General features: G+C 42.3%; 1 protein-coding gene and 1 long non-coding RNA gene across 4 annotated transcripts; one reads left to right on the top strand and one right to left on the bottom strand.

The window, feature by feature from the left end:
• The first annotated feature begins 976 nt into the window (after positions 1–976).
• Positions 977–10,119, top strand: LOC135315125 (interleukin-9 receptor-like). Its single transcript, XM_064461262.1, has 8 exons — positions 977–1,089; positions 1,488–1,596; positions 2,906–3,099; positions 3,840–3,982; positions 4,317–4,491; positions 4,745–4,859; positions 5,898–5,982; positions 6,487–10,119. The coding sequence occupies exons 1-8, from the start codon at positions 1,011–1,013 to the stop codon at positions 7,036–7,038; spliced, it is 1,452 nt and encodes a 483-aa protein (XP_064317332.1). The 5' UTR covers positions 977–1,010; the 3' UTR covers positions 7,039–10,119.
• Positions 10,120–10,810: 691 nt separating this feature from the next.
• Positions 10,811–16,893, bottom strand: LOC135315124 (uncharacterized). 3 transcript variants are annotated; one of them, XR_010374569.1, is made up of 4 exons: positions 16,737–16,893; positions 13,233–16,658; positions 12,041–12,202; positions 10,811–11,122 (listed from the first exon to the last, which is right to left on the bottom strand). It is a non-coding gene; the product is annotated as an uncharacterized LOC135315124 (long non-coding RNA). The 3 variants fall into 3 exon arrangements; XR_010374568.1 differs by having other exon boundaries at positions 13,233–16,893; XR_010374570.1 differs by having other exon boundaries at positions 12,041–12,199; positions 13,233–16,893.
• Between the last annotated feature and the right edge of the window lie 980 nt (positions 16,894–17,873).

Raw genomic sequence — 17,873 nt, 5'->3', positions numbered from 1 at the left:
TCTGACTTTTGGAGTTTTCTTTTATGGCAAGGAAATACTTATGGGAAGGAAGTATGATCCCAAGACCCACACTGTGAATGAGCAACTTGGTTATCTGCCTGGAATTGTAGCTTCTTATGTTTGTGTGTCTGAGAGAGAGAAAACTACAATAGATCTTAGTTTTGTTCATATATGAAATGGGTGAATTTCTAAGACAAAAAATCTGTAGGCTAGAACACCCATTTTTATACCAGCTTTTGTACCTGACCTCAAATGCTTTCACACTAGCTCAGGATAACTCCAAGGTCTTGAAGAAAGGCTCCCTCAAAGGTTTTGTCACAACAGCAGGTCAAGCAATGTTCCTCTAGTGAAGAGAAAGGGGAGGTGCAGAAAACCAGTTACTCAACTCTCTCAAGTCAAAAAAGGACCATCATTTAAGGCAGGCTGCAGTGTTTGTGGTGTAGATGGCTTTCAGCAGGTGATCACTGCTGATGGCTTCTGTTGAAGCCTTGAATATACAGAAATTATGTCTGCTCAAGGAGGCCCCTGAGCTGCAAAAGTCTGGAGGCTGAGAATGTTCTTAGAGAAGAACATCTATGCTTCCTCTATTGCTATGGTTTCTCTAGGCATCTGGTTTTGGTTACTGTCAGAAACAGGGTACAGGGAAACATGAATAATTGTCCAACCCACTGTGGCTCTCTGCTGCTCTTAAATTGTCATAGACCAGATACCAAAAAATGCAGGAAGAGGGAAAGGTGGGACACCCCCCCACCCCTGATCAAATGGCAGAAATTACAGATTTCCGTTCAGGCAGCTGGTGCTTTAGATTCCTGTGCAAAGCACTATTTACTGCCATGAGAAGAACAGTTCCTGCAGAAGAAATGTTATAGCTGAGTAGGTGCCCTGACTAACAGAGTCAAGGTCAGCTCGTGTCAGGGCTGGCAGAAGCATGTAGCTAAAGATCCAACCTGCTGGTACAAATACTGACAAAACTGCTGCTAACAATTGTTGTATTTTAGATACTGTCTGGAATGGGAGGAGATGTGTGGCAGCTGGGCCTCCAGCTGTGCATTATTGCTGTGCTGCTCTTTGGTGGAGGAAGAGGGAGAGGTAAGAGGACATCTGGAATAGGTCCACTGTGGGAAGAGAGGCACATGCATGGCTTGTTTCTTCTTCACAGACCCTAAAGTATGCAACACAAGACCTTGTGATTGCCCTTTCCCAGGTCCCAGTAACCAGTACAGTTGGCCAGCAATGCCAGGCCTAGGGAACTGAGCAAATACTGGATAAGCTGGGCAGCATAAAAACCAGACACTGCCCAAGGTCCCTGCCCTAAGATACTATGCTCATCTCATGCAGTGAAGTGTGGTACAAGAGAGGAAGAACATTGTGAGGAAGGATAGATGAGGTATCAGTAAAGGAAGCACTAGCAAGTAATGCATTCGATGCACCAAGCAAGGCCTCATGAGATACTACACAAATGCTGCTTTGGTCTCCTTCCTCTGCAGAGTTCCCTGGCAGCCTGAACTGCCTGAATAACTACATGACTACTGTGAGCTGCATGTGGGCAGTGGAGGAGCCCGTGGGTGACGGACCTTTCCACCTGCATTTCACCAAGTAAGAGCTGCACCAAGAGCTGTCTGTGCCAGCCCCAGCCCTGGCATGGGCAGGGCAGCGCAGAGGAGCAGAGATGGGGCCTGGCTGTGGGCTTTGCACCCTCCACAGCAGGAGACCTGTGGCACAGCTAGCTCTGGCACCTCATCACCCCACACCTGGGCTGCCTTGGAAGCCGTCTGTCCATCCAGTGTCCCCTTCTGGCGGGGGCGTCTCAGCGCAGAGAGCCTTCCCATCAGAGCCTCCGCTCCCCATGATCTGGGGACTTCCAGAGCCCATCCTACATGAAGCTGCCTAATCAATTTCTAATAACTTCTTTTCTTGTGGCCTAGAAATTAAACCCCTAGTAGTTTAATCTAAATCAGTTAACATACATATACAAATGGATTTTGAAAGTCCAGCTTTAATGACAGATTCAGACCATTATGTCTAACAGAAGAAACCAGGTGAATAGTTTGTTAGGTGGTGGGCTAATAAGCATTCTGATACATTAGTTTGAGATGAATGAGTTTAGACTATGTAATAACATTTTTTTACTACTAATAACTAGTGAACTATTACATAAGGGTAGGCTGTACTGTCATCAGATGCCCCATATATTCTGGTGAGGTTAAGTCAAAAATAGCGTAACTCTTAATGATAACTGTTTTTTAAATCTATTTTAAAAATGCCAAGCCGATAAACTGTGGTATCCCCGTTTGTTGTGGGGTCACATGCAACATGAAATCTTGCTAATAAATGGCTGCATTAGCTAGTTTAAAAATAGAAGACTGTTCTCTGGAGTTATTTCCCCAAGATTATGTTTTCTGCCATTCATCCTGTTATGCTGTGCTGAAGCTTGTGAATATTGGGAAAAAAAACAAACAAGCAGCCAACCTCTGACATGTTTTGCTGTCAGTACTGGTTTGTTTGTAGTGAAAGAGGCTTTATTGTACAACTCGCTAGCTCTGTGCTGTGCACTTGTAACTAACTGTCCACCCACTCCTAACTCCCTACACCAGCTGCTTTCCTGGCAGCAACAGGCAGCAGCCCTCTCACTTTCAGAGGGAGGAGGGGGCACATCCTGGGCACTGCGTGCAGCTCCTGGGAGGTTTGGTGCTCTCAGCAGTGAGGTTACAAAGGTGTCTCCACCCTCCCCCTTCAGCCCTGATGTCCAGCCAGCTTTAGCATTGCTTTCTCTGCTGCCTGTGCTAAAGAGGTTCATGTTCTTCCAGAATGTGGTGCTGTGCTAAGATGCCACCCATCTTCCATAAACTGAAAAGCACTTAATCATATGACTTAAAAGAAACTTTCAGTCCTTTTATTTTTCTAGCCTATGGTCAAAGGGCCAGAATGCCAGCTGCAAACTGACTGCCAGGGAGAACATGCAGAATCAGTACCACTGCACAATCCATTTAGCCACCCAGATCATAGAAGCAGATGGTTATAGAGTCTCTCTCCGAGGCAACTTCTTTGGACGTAATCACGTGTACGTTACCTTTCCAGAGTACAATCCCCGCGAGCACAGTAAGTATGATCCAGGGCAAATGTGGGCTGAGGCTCTGCCTAACAGCTTTGGTGTAGGTCTGATGCTCTCTATCAAAGGGTGTCTCAAAGACAGAAAGTGAAAATAATGGAAACAAGCCAGACTGCCTGGCCCTGGAGAGTGCACTATGTGGACTTCATCAGTAAGGATGTAGCCCCAGTGTCTCTCCATTCTGACTTTTCCAGGACTTGAGAGAGGGGTGGCTCTGGAGCACCTTTCAAATATACTTCTTATCTGCATCATGTTTTCTTGTGCCATGGATAATGTACAATTGGATTGCCTCCGTAGTTGTTTTTTTGTTGGGTTTGGCGTTTTTTGGGGGGTTTTGATTTTCCACCCCCCTAAGAAATTAAGTCAAGAGTAAGTAATGGATCTAATTCAATGTCCCATGGCCTGGTACTTCAGAGAAATGCTCTAGTATTAGAAATCTCAGAGCCTGTCTATATTAGTGGTATGTTGGAATAGCAGAATGTGACATCTGGAGTGGTTCTTTGCTCGCAGGACTATCCACGGGGGCTATTTGAGTTATCATTAATTTAAGTCAGTTCTGTAGCTGTACTGATCTACCTTGTAAGCTAATTTGGTCTCCTGTTGGTCTTAGTGTCACTCTTTAGACCCAGTATTATCTTCCAAGACTTTAGTCAGCCTAGTATCATGCATCTCCTTCTGTGGTGTTCATGTCCCAGATACTGTGGAAAAAACCCTACCTCTCTATTTGCAGTAAAATTTGATCCACCTTTGAACATCCAGAGCAACGTCACTGCCAGCAAGTGTCAGATATGGTGGAGTGTGCCTCTGCCTTGGTACCAGAATGAACTTCTTCAGTATGAGTTGCAGTATAAGGAGTACAACATGTCCTGGGAGGTAACTGTATGAGGCACACACTGATACTGCCTAGCCACTTGGGTGCAATGGCCTTGACACTCAGCTCAGGGCCTTCTGGCAACTGACTGTTTTAAGCTGGCCTTTCTTGTTTCCCACATCAAGGCTGAAAGATTTTATATAAAACATTAATACTGAAGATCAATAAATCTTCTTCTCCTGAACCCTGCATTCAGAAGTCATCTATCATGCAGGCCCTCTTCTTGCATCCAAGAAAAGGGGATTTGGAAAAGACAAGGTTAAAAAAAAAAAAGTATTTAAAAGACCATCCCTTTGCCTGGCCTTGTTAACAGAAATTCTTTGTAATACTTTGCAGAATGCGTTGAACAAGAAACCACCTAGCTCACTGCCACAGATACAAATTGACGCCACAGAGCTTCGCAGTGGCATCACTTACGTTGCACGAGTTCGCTGCAAAGTTTCTGAAAGTGAGAATTCATACCACAGTCAGTGGAGCGAGTGGAGCCAGACAACAATGTTTCAAAGAGCAGGTACAAAGAATGTTGATTTACCCTAATTCATGTCTTTTCATGTCCATGGTCCAAAAAAAGGAAGATACAAGGAAGATACCTGGTAAAATGAAGCTTTTCAAATCAGAACTACCTCCCTTCAAGTTTTCATAGTCAAATCACTTTCCTTGACATCTTTAGCAGCCTGTTTCATTTTAATTGCTTGGATATTTGGGGTTCTATCTTGACTTGCAGACTTTTTATAAATTTTTTTTTGCGCTGATTCTTTCCCAAGGTGTACCAGAACTGTCTGAAAAGACCCTAAATACCAGAACTATGCAGTTCTTGTTCATTCCCCTGAGTTTTGGCACTCTACTGTATTTATTTTGGAACTGCAAGCTTTCTTCAAGGTATGTTATAGTTTTTCATGAAGTTCCCCTTGATCTTTATAGCCTGAAGAGGGTAAACCAAGTGTTCTTATACTCCTTTTGCTACCTGTTTCTGCTGCACAGACTCAATCATTTTAAAAAGCTCTTTTGACAATCTTGGGACGTGATGTGTTCCTAGGCTGATGATAGTTAATGACTCACTACCCAATCCTTAAGGAGACTGAAGTGTTTTATGGCACCCAAACTCAGCTAAAGCTCAAGGTTCAGGGTATCTTGGAGTTTAAGACATTTAAACCCATGGAAATTTTTATTAAGTTTCATGTAGATAAATTAAAAATATAAGTACGCAGCAATCTATAAAGGTAGTTAAACTGATGTCAATATTAAGCTACTTGTGACATGCCTGGAAGTAGTCAGTATGTAAAATACCAATATAGGCAAACTATACTAATTCAGATTCAGTGTGTTTTAGGTTCCGGGACCAAGTTGTACAGAGAAAAAAGTGTCCCTAGAACCTTGGTTCAACCATCCTCTGCAATTTTTTATGCTGGCAGAGCAAACATAAATCTCATACCTCTTCTTTTTCTGCCTTGGCATACATTATTATGCTCCATATACATGTTGCTCTTAGAGAAACAGAATACATTATGTCCATATGATAAAATATTTTTACATGGTAGATTCTAATAAAGGATGTCTGGCAGAATTTCTCTATCTAAATGTAATTAAACTAGAACTCTCTAAAACACTCCTAGAAACAGTGGTTTAGATTAAATAAGGTGCTAAACAAATGCATAAATAGCTCAGTGCACGTAATGAATAATTGACTAGTATTGAGTTTGCAGCATTTAACATTCCTCAGAAATTTTTAAGACTAGAAACATTAAATGCATGCACAGGAGGCAGACAATTGCTTGAGATGTCAGAAACCATGTGAAATGGGCTTCTCATGCAATCTTTCTAACATAAGTGTGGGGCTTTCATCTAACCAGAGTGCCGTATCATCCAGACAGAACACAGAATAATTGTCTGGGTTTAAGTGTTGTTTTCTCACTTCAGGGCAAAAAGCCTCTCCTGCTTTAACATTCCTACACCAGCTGCTTTCTTTCAGCCACTCTATAATCTGCACAATGGGAATTTTAAGGTAAGAACTAAGTTTAATTTCTTTCTTATGACCCTCAGTTCGGGGTGGGGGAAATTTTTTTTTTCCCTGGGATTAATCATTCTAGCTCCTGAGCAGAGTTACTGACACATGGTTCTGGTCTTCCTGGGAGTTCATAGTTTCTCAGTTTCCTGCCTCCAAATGCTATCTATACCACCAGAGCTTCTGTCCAGCTTCTCTCTCCTTAGAAATAATCCCCCTCCAGTCACTCACTCCCTATCCATGCTGAACATGAAAGGTACATGTCTTTGCAAAGCCAAAGCAATACAAGCAGCTTCCAGTATATTCTGGAGGTGAAATCTTGAAAATTTCTTGAGAAACCTTGTGAAATCAGCAGCTAAATTCTCTACCCTATTACTCTAAGTTTGCCCAGTGGATTTGCACTAAACCTCTGGATTATTGTGCCAAAGCCATATAGAAAGAACAGTTATTTTTCAAATTCAAACTCTAAGCAAAGTATCCTGAACATATTGATCTTTTCACTAGGACTGGGTTGGACCTAATGAGGCTTGTAGCCAGCTCAGAAGAGAAGCCGTCAGCAACTCAAAGAAAGTGACTGCAGATGGAGTTTCTGATCTAAACACCCAAGAACTCATTTCTCAGATCTCATTGAAACCTATGGAAAGCACAAATCTGGTTGCTGCAGAAGGAAACTTGGTATTTGCCTCAGGTCCAAGCCAGCAGTATGTCCCCAGCAAATATGTAAGAGCAGAAGAGATGGAAGCGAGGCTGGGACTATTGTTTGCACAAAATCATGCTGATGATACAGCTGGCCCGAAAATCTCTGGAATAATTAAAGCCAACCTTGAGAGCCCTAGCATGGGAAGGAATTATCCCTCTCACTTACAGCATGGAAAGGGTGACTTCTTTATGCTTCAGGAATCTTTGGAGATAGCAAATGTGTCCTTCAGTAGTAGTGACTATTGTACCTTATGTGACAATGATACCATAGGAGGTTTGATTCCTGCTGAACCACTGAAGCTCTCCAATGGTAATAGTCTTGTCAAACATCAGAATGATCAAAGTGGCCTTCCCTGAGAAATACTGCCCGCAAAGATCTTTGTGCTGTCTTCTCGCCTCCCAACATTGTTTTCCCAAGTGGTTTAAATGGTGACTGTGCAGACAACTACAAATATGTATCATTTTTAGGTATATCCTTAATTTCTGTACTTCAAAAGAATATTGTGACCAACTCCTCTGGCTAGCAAATACTACCCCTACAGGCGTGGCAAGGCCTGACTCTAGCAACATCTGCTGTCTCAGGAGACGCATGACTATGCCCTTCCCTAAATTAACCTCCTGGCAGCAGCAGAAGTCCAGCAACCCCCTAATCTAAGGAAGCAGCAGCAGACCTGCTGTTTTTCCTCAGAGCTATTGAAATTGTGTGCCTCTCCGTGCCCTGCAAAATGATGCTTTCCAAATCTCCTTGTGAGACAACAGCACTGCACTGCTTTCAGTAGATAGTTCTTTCCTCAGTGTAAATCAGATTAACACAACATTTACTCTATCCTGAACATTAGCACCTGCTGGACTGAGAAGAAGTAATATTCACAGTGTGCTGACCCATGATTTAAACTCCATCATTATTTTAAAACTATTTATGATTCTTCATAAAACCAGGATAAATAATTTTTGCTAAAGAGGGTAATTTTGCTTCTTAATATGATATTGAGGACTTCAAGTGGTTCTTGATTTCATCAGAATTTATAATTGCCCTCTTTAAAGGTAATCAGGCAGTGAGCCTTGTTCTTTATTATCTGGAATGGCTGTAACTTTTTATTTTGCAGTAACTAAGCCCCACGTACTGCTTTGGTTTTAACAAAAATTTAGTCCAAGGATAAGTGGCTGGGCTGATCTAATGGATAAAGGTGAAAAGTAAGGATAGCACAAATGAGGTTTATTTACTCACAAGGCAGGCCAGGCCGACTGCCTCTCCAGGGTTTTAATTATTTCTCCAGAACTGATGAGTCCTTTACCTATCTGCTCAACAGGTACAGCCTTCCTGAGCCAAATCTCTGGAGGTTTACTTTCTGCCCTAGACACAGAGAATCCCATATATGATTGATTTACCCACCAAGGAGATTCCTGGATTCTTAGTTACATCTCCTAGATTTAACGGGCTCAACACTTTTAGCAAACGTACTGAGATGTGTACACATGCATCTACACTAGCTGGCACATGCACACACGCAGTCACGCACACTCATTCCCTCCTCTTTGCAAGTGCTTCCCTTGTCTCTCTGGTGACTGTTAGCACTGATTTTTTCTTTTTTGACAATGCAAAGAAAGATTTCAGCTGTAAGTAACAAAGTAGATCAAGACACCCTTCCCAAAAATGGGTGCTAAGCCAGAGTACTGTTGTGGGAAGTCTTCATCTGTGAGAAAAGCAGCAACAGAATGAGGGGTTCACATCCAACCTGTGTGACAGCCATGGGAGGTGCCAGAATCAATTTGTTTTCAGTGTTGTAAACAAAGGGCTTTTCTGATATCTAAAAAATTAATCCCCTTTCTGGTCCTTTGTGCTTTTTATAGTTTTTACAAAACTATATTCAAGGGTGCCTTTTATACTGCACCACAGTCTAATGGCAGGAGAAGAATGTGATGTTACTGTCATTAACCGTTGCTACAACTTCCTCTGGAGAAGAAAATCTGTAAAACAAGATCACATACATGAAGGATTTTGGTGATCCCAAGGTTTTAGACGTCCAGTGTGGCTTGATGTAGTGTCCTCAATTTCAAATCTTTTGAACCAGAGGGATGCTTCCTGAAATTGTCAGATCAATTGTGCCTTAAATCTCTCATATCTTGACAGCCTTTGCTTATGAACATGTCTGCATAGAAATTGAATGAGTTTCATAAAATCTTGTTCAGTTAGCAAGGTATTCTGTACTCGTAATATTAGCAAAAGGAGAATGGGAACAATTATATTCAGAAATAAGTAAGGAGCAGCAGGTCAGGCTATGGAAGGGAGAGCACAAAACTTAATGAGACAGAGAAACAAAAGGAAATAGAAAGACTGATTGTAGTAGGAAATTACTTGAGAGAAATTAAAAGTTAAAGATGCTGCTGCCTGTGCCCATCAGGCCAGGACAGGAAGACTATAAGAACGGAGTTTGGAAATTATGACGGGCTGATGGTTAAAGGGCTGAAATGATATCGCAGCATCAGCAGTTCTCCAGGTGAAATTCAAATAACTTTGAACTGCTTCTGCTTTTATGCAGCTGCTTATAAAATGGGAAAAGTGCAAAAACGAGAGGTACCATAGAAAATGTTAGTTGTTGTAGCTAGGGAAAAAAGAACAAAATACCTCTCCTTTACAATTAGGTCTTTGGAACAATCAAAGCCTCAATTTTATTCAGCCAACAAAAAAATACATTTTTTTTTTTAGAAAAGCAGTGTATAAAACCCCATTTTTCTGTCCTTTTGCATTGTGTTTTTTTGTTTGGTTTGGGGTTTTGATATTTGGGGGGTTTTGTTTGGGTTTTTTTGTGTCATGTTTGAGATTGGTATTAGGTTCAAGCTATGGTTTTTTGCAGCTTCTCCCAGAATCTCTGATTTATTCTAAGGCTCAGGTTAGCCTCTAAGTGTGATATATATCCTTCCAGTGGAAGATAGAGAACTATCATCTAGCAAAGAGACGTAATGTGGGTTCTGGTCAAGCCTTTGAAGCCTTTCATTTCCTGGGGCTTTGGAGTGCATTATATGTATATCATGTGCAACCAGAACAAAGTGGCCGGTATTTTCCCCTTTCTTTTATTCCTGTTGAGTTTTGCCAGAGGAAACAATTTCAGAAGATATTTAAGTAATGCTTGTAAGCCACTAAGGCATTGCAAATGTTCTGTGACAAAGATATTCTTTTAGTTGTGGGTTTGTTGTTTGGTTTGGTTTGGTCTTTTTTTCCCTTAAAGTGAATAAAGTGAAAGAACTAACACGGTATGATTATTTAGAAGTAACTAAGACAGAGCAATTAATGCAAACTTTGCTTTTTCAGAAGTTACTCTCTGAGAGCTTTGGAAAGAACTTTAGTTTAGAAGGCATTGAGTATATGAATCATTAGTAAAAATTGGTTTGAAAACATCATAGAAGTAGGAGAGAGAAGAACTAAATGCTCTACCTAGTTTGCAGACCAAAGCACTAAGCCACTGCTGATACCACAATCAACAGAAAAAGGGCTAAGAAGGCTCCTGTATGAAGATGTATTTTACAGCTCATAAAGCCAAGGGCAACCAGCATGGTGAGCTAGCCCATGGTGTCTAGCATGTGAACACCAGTATAGTTCTGCTACTGCCCACCCAACAGCTATACCTCTGGTGAAGTATTGGTGTTCCCAGTAAGTGATAGAAGCTGTATCTCTGTCAGACATTCTGCTGTTTAGTCATCTGCATGCTCATTTCAAGAGGGGTAAGAAGATCAGCCTGCATGTTTCTCAACAGTATAGGTATCACAGCACTGACACAAACTCATTTTGAAAGATCAGCAAACAAGTCACAAACATTAAGACACAGCACTCCACTTGTTGTGCCCTCTCAGTTAGGATGACTTGTCTTCACAGTGTGGCTTCAAAAGCATCAAAGCAAAATGCAAGTGTCAAATAATGGTGTTCGCCATGCTGAAACATTGCCTGCAGCCATGGGCTGCAGGGCTTAAGATCACTGATCTGCCAACTCCTGCTCAAAGGTGCAGAAGCCTAGCCTGTGAAAGCAACCTTTTTTTCCAGAGACTGCCATTAGTCAATGGCCAAATAAAGCCATAAATCTTTTCCTGGTTAAGTAGGCAGATAGGAGGAGAGTGGTTCCAGAGACAAGAGAAACAAGCTTGCTCTTTTTAGTTTACTTTTCTTAAATTTAATCGTTGTATAAGAAAAAGGACAGAGAATGCTGGTTAGACTGGGAGCAGCACCATCTTACAACCTGCCCAGTGTGAACTCTGTAAGTTCCAGCTCCACAGCCCTATCGCTCCATCTTTCCTGTATTGCTGTGCTCCTGTGAGTCATGAATCTTGTGCTGCAGAAGTCTTTCTCCACCATTACAGGCCTTTCCAGACAGGCACAACCATCTGAGTCTCCCAGCTTCCCTCAGAAGAGTGTATGCTCTTTCACAAAGCCATCCACATATTCCATCATCTAGCCAGTAAAAACACCAAAAATTAAAAATAGTTGGTTTAATCTTCAGTAATTTAATCTAATCTGCAGATCTGTTTCTGCTAGAGGCACAGCAGTTCTGAAGACAAGAGGCGCTAATCAAGTACAGATCTGTTTAGATCTCAGTTCTAAAGCAAGAACAGTAATATTTTATGACATACATATTTATGTACTGGTGATCATAATTGCAAAAGAGGAGGGGATGTTCTTTTTATGCTAGGAAAGGGAATGAACACACAGAGGGGTTGGTTTGTTTTTAACAATGTGCAAACCAAGGATTAAGTTGCAACACAAAACTACGGCACTTGGATTGCTTCTTCCTTGATGGTCATGGAGCCAAATTAATTGACAAAATTCTAGTGTCAAACCTTATCAGTTATGGGCTGGTGAACAGATTGATTTGATCAACGTACTTCCTATTGTCAGTGCATATTGGAGTGCAGCACAGAAACTGCTGTGACAGCATCAGCTCTAGATATCATGTGCATGTACAATGGCCCAGTATTGTGCAGTATTTACCTCTGTCTAGAAGTAGTATATTTATATTTGTACGGTACTGCAGGCCCAGCACAAGCTGATTCACGCGAAGCCTAATATAGGCAGTGCCAGAGTGCAGAAGTAACAGTCATTACAGTCTAAATGCAAGTAATGAGTTGTCTTTTGTATTATCTTTTTCTAATACGGTCTGCCAAATGCTGAAAAAGTTGTAAGCCTTAGGCAAGTCTAAACAAAGCATTAGTTTAAGAAAGGAATCAGGATGTCAATGTGGACAGCTCAGTGGAGACTTTTCATAACATACTTCTACATTCAAAAACAGAAAATAGATGTATTCAGAATGAGATTCACAGTATTAGAGAAAAAAATAAGAATGCTTTCACATAAATCTTTAGCATGCCTCACCTGGTTTCAGTATGCAGAACTGGTTACCCCAACTTTGTAATGAGATTACAGTTTCCAATAGCTTGCACAGTGGTTCCCACAGCTCAATATATCGTAGTAAGAGGTGCACCAGTGCCAAACACATAGGTAATACAACTTTTTGACTCCAAATACTGGTTTCTTCTTTATACAGTTAAAAATCATATATTTGTGATCCATTTAAAGACAACTGTCCCCTCCCATCACCTTCTCTTACCTCCATGCTCTAAAATCTGCACTGCTGCTGCCACCAAACTGAGGGGTTTTCTTTGTCTGCTGGAGATAAGGATAAAGTTAGTTATTTAATCAGCATTCTGTGGGAGGAAGAAGACAAGATGCATTCTTCCCTGGCTGGGAAATCTTGGACCAGCTCTGAGCAAATAAATGCAGTTAGCTCAGCAATATTTCTGGGGATAGATAGTCCAGGGATATAGAAGTCACCTGCCAGTCTGAATGGAACTTGTGTACATCAACTGAGGAGAAGTCTAGGGTTTGTTCATAATATGCCTATCTCAGATCTTCTGATGTTATAGTCAAAGTTTTCCCATTGCTGCAATATAGTTACTTGCACTTGCAAACTGTGTATTAAAAATTAGTTTAGCTCTCTGGATCTAATAGCCAGAGTGCTATATGTGATTTTGCACCTGCACAGTCAGTTACAGAAATGCTTTCCATAGCCATAGGATTCAGAGATGTCAGTGAGAACACAGCTGGCATACATGTCTGTAAAGGGAATTGCTGTGTGTAGTCTGTCTTAGTGTCATGGTCTAAAGTGCACCTATAGGCCTTAGCTGGCCTGACCAGCCTCACCTGGGACTCCCACCCACATCCTCTTCCCAGGGCCTGGAAGCTCCATTTAACCTCCATTTAGGCCTGACTGACATCATTTGCCTTCAGTTCTGCCTCCGCACCATTTCCTGGATGGCCGCTGGACCTCGGCTTTAGGTAGGTTATATTTTGGATGGACCCCTTGGGTGGATGTTGTAGTTTGTCTCCAGTCCCCTCTCTACCCCTGACTCCTGGATGGATGCTGGACCGATGTTGTAGCCTTGTTTCTAGCCCTACCTCCTAAAGAGACCTTGGACCTACGTTAGAGCTTTTTTTGCAGCCCCACCTGCATCCCTGTTGCTCCTGGACTCCCCGGCTGGTCCCTGGACCTGGTTCATCATCTCACCTTGTCTGGAGTGCCAATGGACGTTGTTTCCAGCACTTTCTTCAGACCTTGCGGAACTGCCCTCTGGGTGGTGAGGGGCTGCCCCCGCCGAGGGCGCCTCGGCTCGCAGCATGTCATTGCCACCTGCTGGAAGAGCCCCGCTCTCACGGGCTTCCTGCCTGCAAAGCAGGGCATTGAGGTCCCTCTAGCGTCTCTAAAATGTGTCTGTTCGTCCACTCTAATCTACTAAATTACTTCTACATTTTCCCTCAGCTTGCTACTCAAATGTCTGGCACCTGGTGGATAGCAGAGATACACAGAATTCTTTAAAAAAATCACCATTGTAATTCACTCAGCAGGGTAGGGGAGGTTGCAGTCAACTATCTTACCCAAAACAATGCATTATTTTCTCTAGGAAAGGAGTTCTTCCTTTCATCTGTATTTTTCTGCGATACTGTATATTCAAAGAAAATCTGATCAACCATGTTCAGGAAACTAACTAAGGCTGCACTAGGTGCTGGAAGAGAAGAGGTGTGACTGCTTTTACACACCAGTAAGAAACACAAATGGGTAGAGAATGACAGGTTTAGAAGTTTAAATGTGGTCACTGTGTAAACTTCAACTTAATCATAAACCACCATATACTAAGTATGTAGGTCAGAAAGATTCACAGACCGTCTTCCATAAATTAAGATTAGACTTAATGTAGATGAATGCTCCTGATCAAACACAGACATGAGGTTCTCAAAACACTTTGCACTAAAAGTAGCTGGAGCAAAACATCCAAGCAGCTTCAAAAGGTGTATCAGTGTATGAAGGGAATTCTACTGCCACATTCACTTTTGGGGACCATGGAAATGGGATTTAAATTATGCTTAAAATAGGATCACTAGAGTCAGAGACAGAAAGGGAAAACTATTTTAGACATGTAATTTAATTGTCTAGATTTTACAAGTGCCAAAGAGTTCTCTCTTCTGTTACTGCTATTGCTGAAAGGCTACATCAGTTACACCTGCTTTGTGAATTATGTTTACACTACTGCTGTTACTTCTGTTGGTTTAATTTTTTCCCTGCATTTTGTGTAGAAGCACCCTCTTATGGTAATTCTATTTATATGGATTGCTGCAGACTTTATTTTTCAAAGTTAATTTTTTAAAAATAAAACTGCATTTGAAAAGTAACAGGTTATGTTAACATAGTCTCCACAGCTTCTACTTCTTGCACTGTGAAATGCAAAGACATGTACCACATAGCAAAAATGCTACAGCAGAAATTAACTGCAGCTGTAAAGCACTGGTTTACTTTTTTGACAGAAGCAATGGTTTGGGCATCCCTAAAACTAGAGTCTCAATTTGAGAGGTCATATGACAGAAGGTTAGCAGCCAGGACTGCAGAGGAATATATTTGCATTTGAATTTGGTTATTGGAACCAAATTTCCAATATCCAATTCTTGGAAAATTAGAAAGACATATTCTGGGTGATGCTGTTGAGGTATATACCTGGCAGAGTGCGAAGGTACTTGTAACTTCAATAGGCAAAAGCATAAGCTCCTCTTATCAAGAAAGGGTAGGCAGAAGATGTGTTGTATTATTTTTTAAATTTTTTAAATAAACTGGGATCATGGAAAGTAAAGACTTCTGGGAAAACATCAATGCCAAATTACGATAAGGAAAGGAGAAGAAACTCTGCCAAGTAGCAAAAAACTTTTGTGTAGCTTAGATAGGTCATTAATACTGTAATTAATACTGTAACAGTATTACATTAATACTGTAACAGTGTTTGTGGCTACTGAGTGTTTTGTTGCTCTGCTGTTTTTCACATATGTGGGTCCAAACAGATCCTCCTGGCCAAAAGGTGGCTTCTTTTCCATTTGACCTGGCAAAATTTTTCTCTCATCTGTTCACATTTTTGGTTCTAGACAGTATCATAATTGTCCACACAGCTGACTGAACAGTCAGATTTATGTTTGTTTATGTCCTTGCATATTTTATAAGGCTCAAAAAGTATCAGGCTTGTTGCAGAACTAGTGAAGTTTATGGATCACAGAGAGCAAAATTTACAGCTATTTCAAATGTTACACAGCTGAGAGCTGTGACCACAAAGAAAAGGAAAGAATGAAGAAGGGCAGACTCATAATAATATTACATGACTACCCAATTAAGCTGTATGTGTCAAGACTGTTCTGTTCATAGTCACTTCTTGTTCCAGTAGGGCTAACTTAGGCAGACATCATATTTTGCTTCATTTGTATCCCTGCTTATCTGAGCCATATATACGTATCTCACCATATACGAGCTGAGGCAAACACAAATCGGGCAACAGCATCACTACAGGTGATTTTCTCCATTCTGCTGCTTAACGCCAAAGTAAACTGTAGCTTTTTCCTTTATAGAAAAAGAAAGAATGGTGCCTTCAGAACAGAGGTAGTAAAGCACACAATAGCATCTAAAGCTGTTCCACGAAATACCAGTATATCATATCAATTAAAGCCTTTCAGCATGGAAAGCACTCATTGATGCTGTAAAGAAAATTTTGCTGCATCATCCTTTCAGATGACAACAATGCTGCAGAGTCCAATGGCTTTATCTTGCAGAGGTTAGGGTACAGACCTGCTGGAAAACTTGACCAGTAGAGATCTTTATCTCTTGCTCAGGTGAAAACAAACTGAGAAACTAAAATTAAATAGAAAAGGGGGCAACAACAAAATCTACAAATTTGTCAGCAGTTGGAGGAAAAGGAAGAGTAGAGGCCCATTACTGAGCAGGAAAAGGAGTGAATAATAGATTATGTGTAATGGATTGAAGGCTACAGCACCCTCTTGTTTCAGTAGAACAATATAGTTTAACAATGAAGATAATTAATATGATTCATTTTAACAAGATTATAGTAGCACACAAAATTTTAGTTAAACCCCTTAATAAGTGTGTTAAATTCTGCAGGGCTATTTAAGATGACATTAAGAAGACATCTCAGAGCCAGGAAGATGCAATTTGCCCTAAAGTATTTTTTGCAAAAGCGCAAAAAACCCACCACCCCAAGCAGACCATAAACAACTACCTGACGCAGTCTCTGCAATGTTGAAATTCCATAAAGCATAAAGGATTGCACTTTGAAAGAGAAAGCAAATGCATTAATATAAACTGGGGAATAATAGGTACTAGCAATATCTTGAAATAGGATGTGACAGCTGCAGCGCACCATAATATAAATAATGAAATAACAGTGAGAAGTTACTGCAAACAGCCAAATACTATTATAGCACATAATAAGAGACGTGATTTGAGAATGGTAGCAAGTACTTATTCTATTCTACTTGTAACAAATGAGGCCGCAGCTGAATAGCATATCCAAATCTAGGCATGATACGTTCAGGAAGATGTGAATCAGTTGGAAAGAATCCAGGGAAGAAAACATTGCCTATGAGATGCCAAGAATTTGGATACAGCCTGAAAAAGAGTGAAGGTATATTTTAAAAGAAAAAAACAAACAAACAAAACCTGAAACCCCACACACCCTCCACTCACGTGCCCAACCTATTAGAAGATTATGATCAGTTGTTCTACTTGTCTGCTGAAGAAAAGGAAGAGAAAATCATCATACAGGAAAGTTGATTTAGGCTGGCTGTGGCCAAAAAAAAATCTCTCTAAAGAAAGTAGTTCAACACTGGGACAGTGCGGCTGCCCTGCCCCCCCCCCCCCCCCCCCCCCGAAACTAAATATCTGTATCTCGTAGATTCTGATGCAGTTCACTAAACTTCCCCGCGTCCTCCTGTTGAGTAATCCCTCACAAGTCACTACTCCCTTTGGCAAGTCCAGACTGTGGACTACTAAGCGCCGCGCACAAATGGCCCTTCCCCCTTGGCCCGCCTCTGATCCCAGTGACGGCGGGCATTGGATCCGGCTGACTCCCGTGGAGAAACGCACCTCTGGTGCTCGTGAACGCTGGCGGGCCGGACACGGCTTCTGCACGGGTTCCTGGGAGAACCAACCCTCATTCTGCTGGCACGCAGCAGTCGCTGAAGCGTTGACGGGTACTTAGGGGGTGCGTTTATTGCAAGGGGCAAAAATTACTATTCAGTTCCCAGACTGCAAAGGGAAGCCTCGTAATGAAAGCTGCCTGTCAGAATCGGTGAATTCGTACTCAAGGGGCACAGGGAACGTGTAGTTTTTCCAGAGAAGGCAGATTTTCATGAGTGCATTTATGACGCATTTCAGTTCACAGCTGTGACGAAGACTCGGGGCTCTCAAGGGACCTTTACAAGGCGAGGCGCCGGCTCCACCAGCTGCGCGGGCAGCGGTACGGCCGTGCGCCCACAAACACCGCATCCGCACCCCACAACGCCCCGGCGCTACCCGCCCCCTCCTGACATCATCATGTCGCCGCTCCCACAGCACTCTTGCATCGTGGCACGAACCCGGATGCGAGCGCAAGGTGGAGCCGGGGGAGGCCGCGCCGCCGGGCTGCCCTGCCCGCTTCCGCCCTCAGGCTGCCCGGCCTCCTGAGGGGGGGCTGGGGCCGGCAGCCTCACCCCTGCGGCTGCGCATGCTCGCATCGGTGGAGGAGGCTGAGGCTGACGGGGGACGCTCTGTCCGGGCTCGTACGTGAGTAGCAGGCGGCGTCACCAATGAGCGAGCAGGCTGCACGGAAGTCCCGCCCACGTC

The sequence above is a fragment of the Phalacrocorax carbo genome, chromosome 10, assembly GCF_963921805.1.
Source record: "Phalacrocorax carbo chromosome 10, bPhaCar2.1, whole genome shotgun sequence".
Taxonomy (NCBI): domain Eukaryota; kingdom Metazoa; phylum Chordata; class Aves; order Suliformes; family Phalacrocoracidae; genus Phalacrocorax; species Phalacrocorax carbo.
The sequence above is the reverse complement of the archived record's forward strand: the minus strand, read 5'-3'. Positions and strand labels throughout refer to the sequence as shown.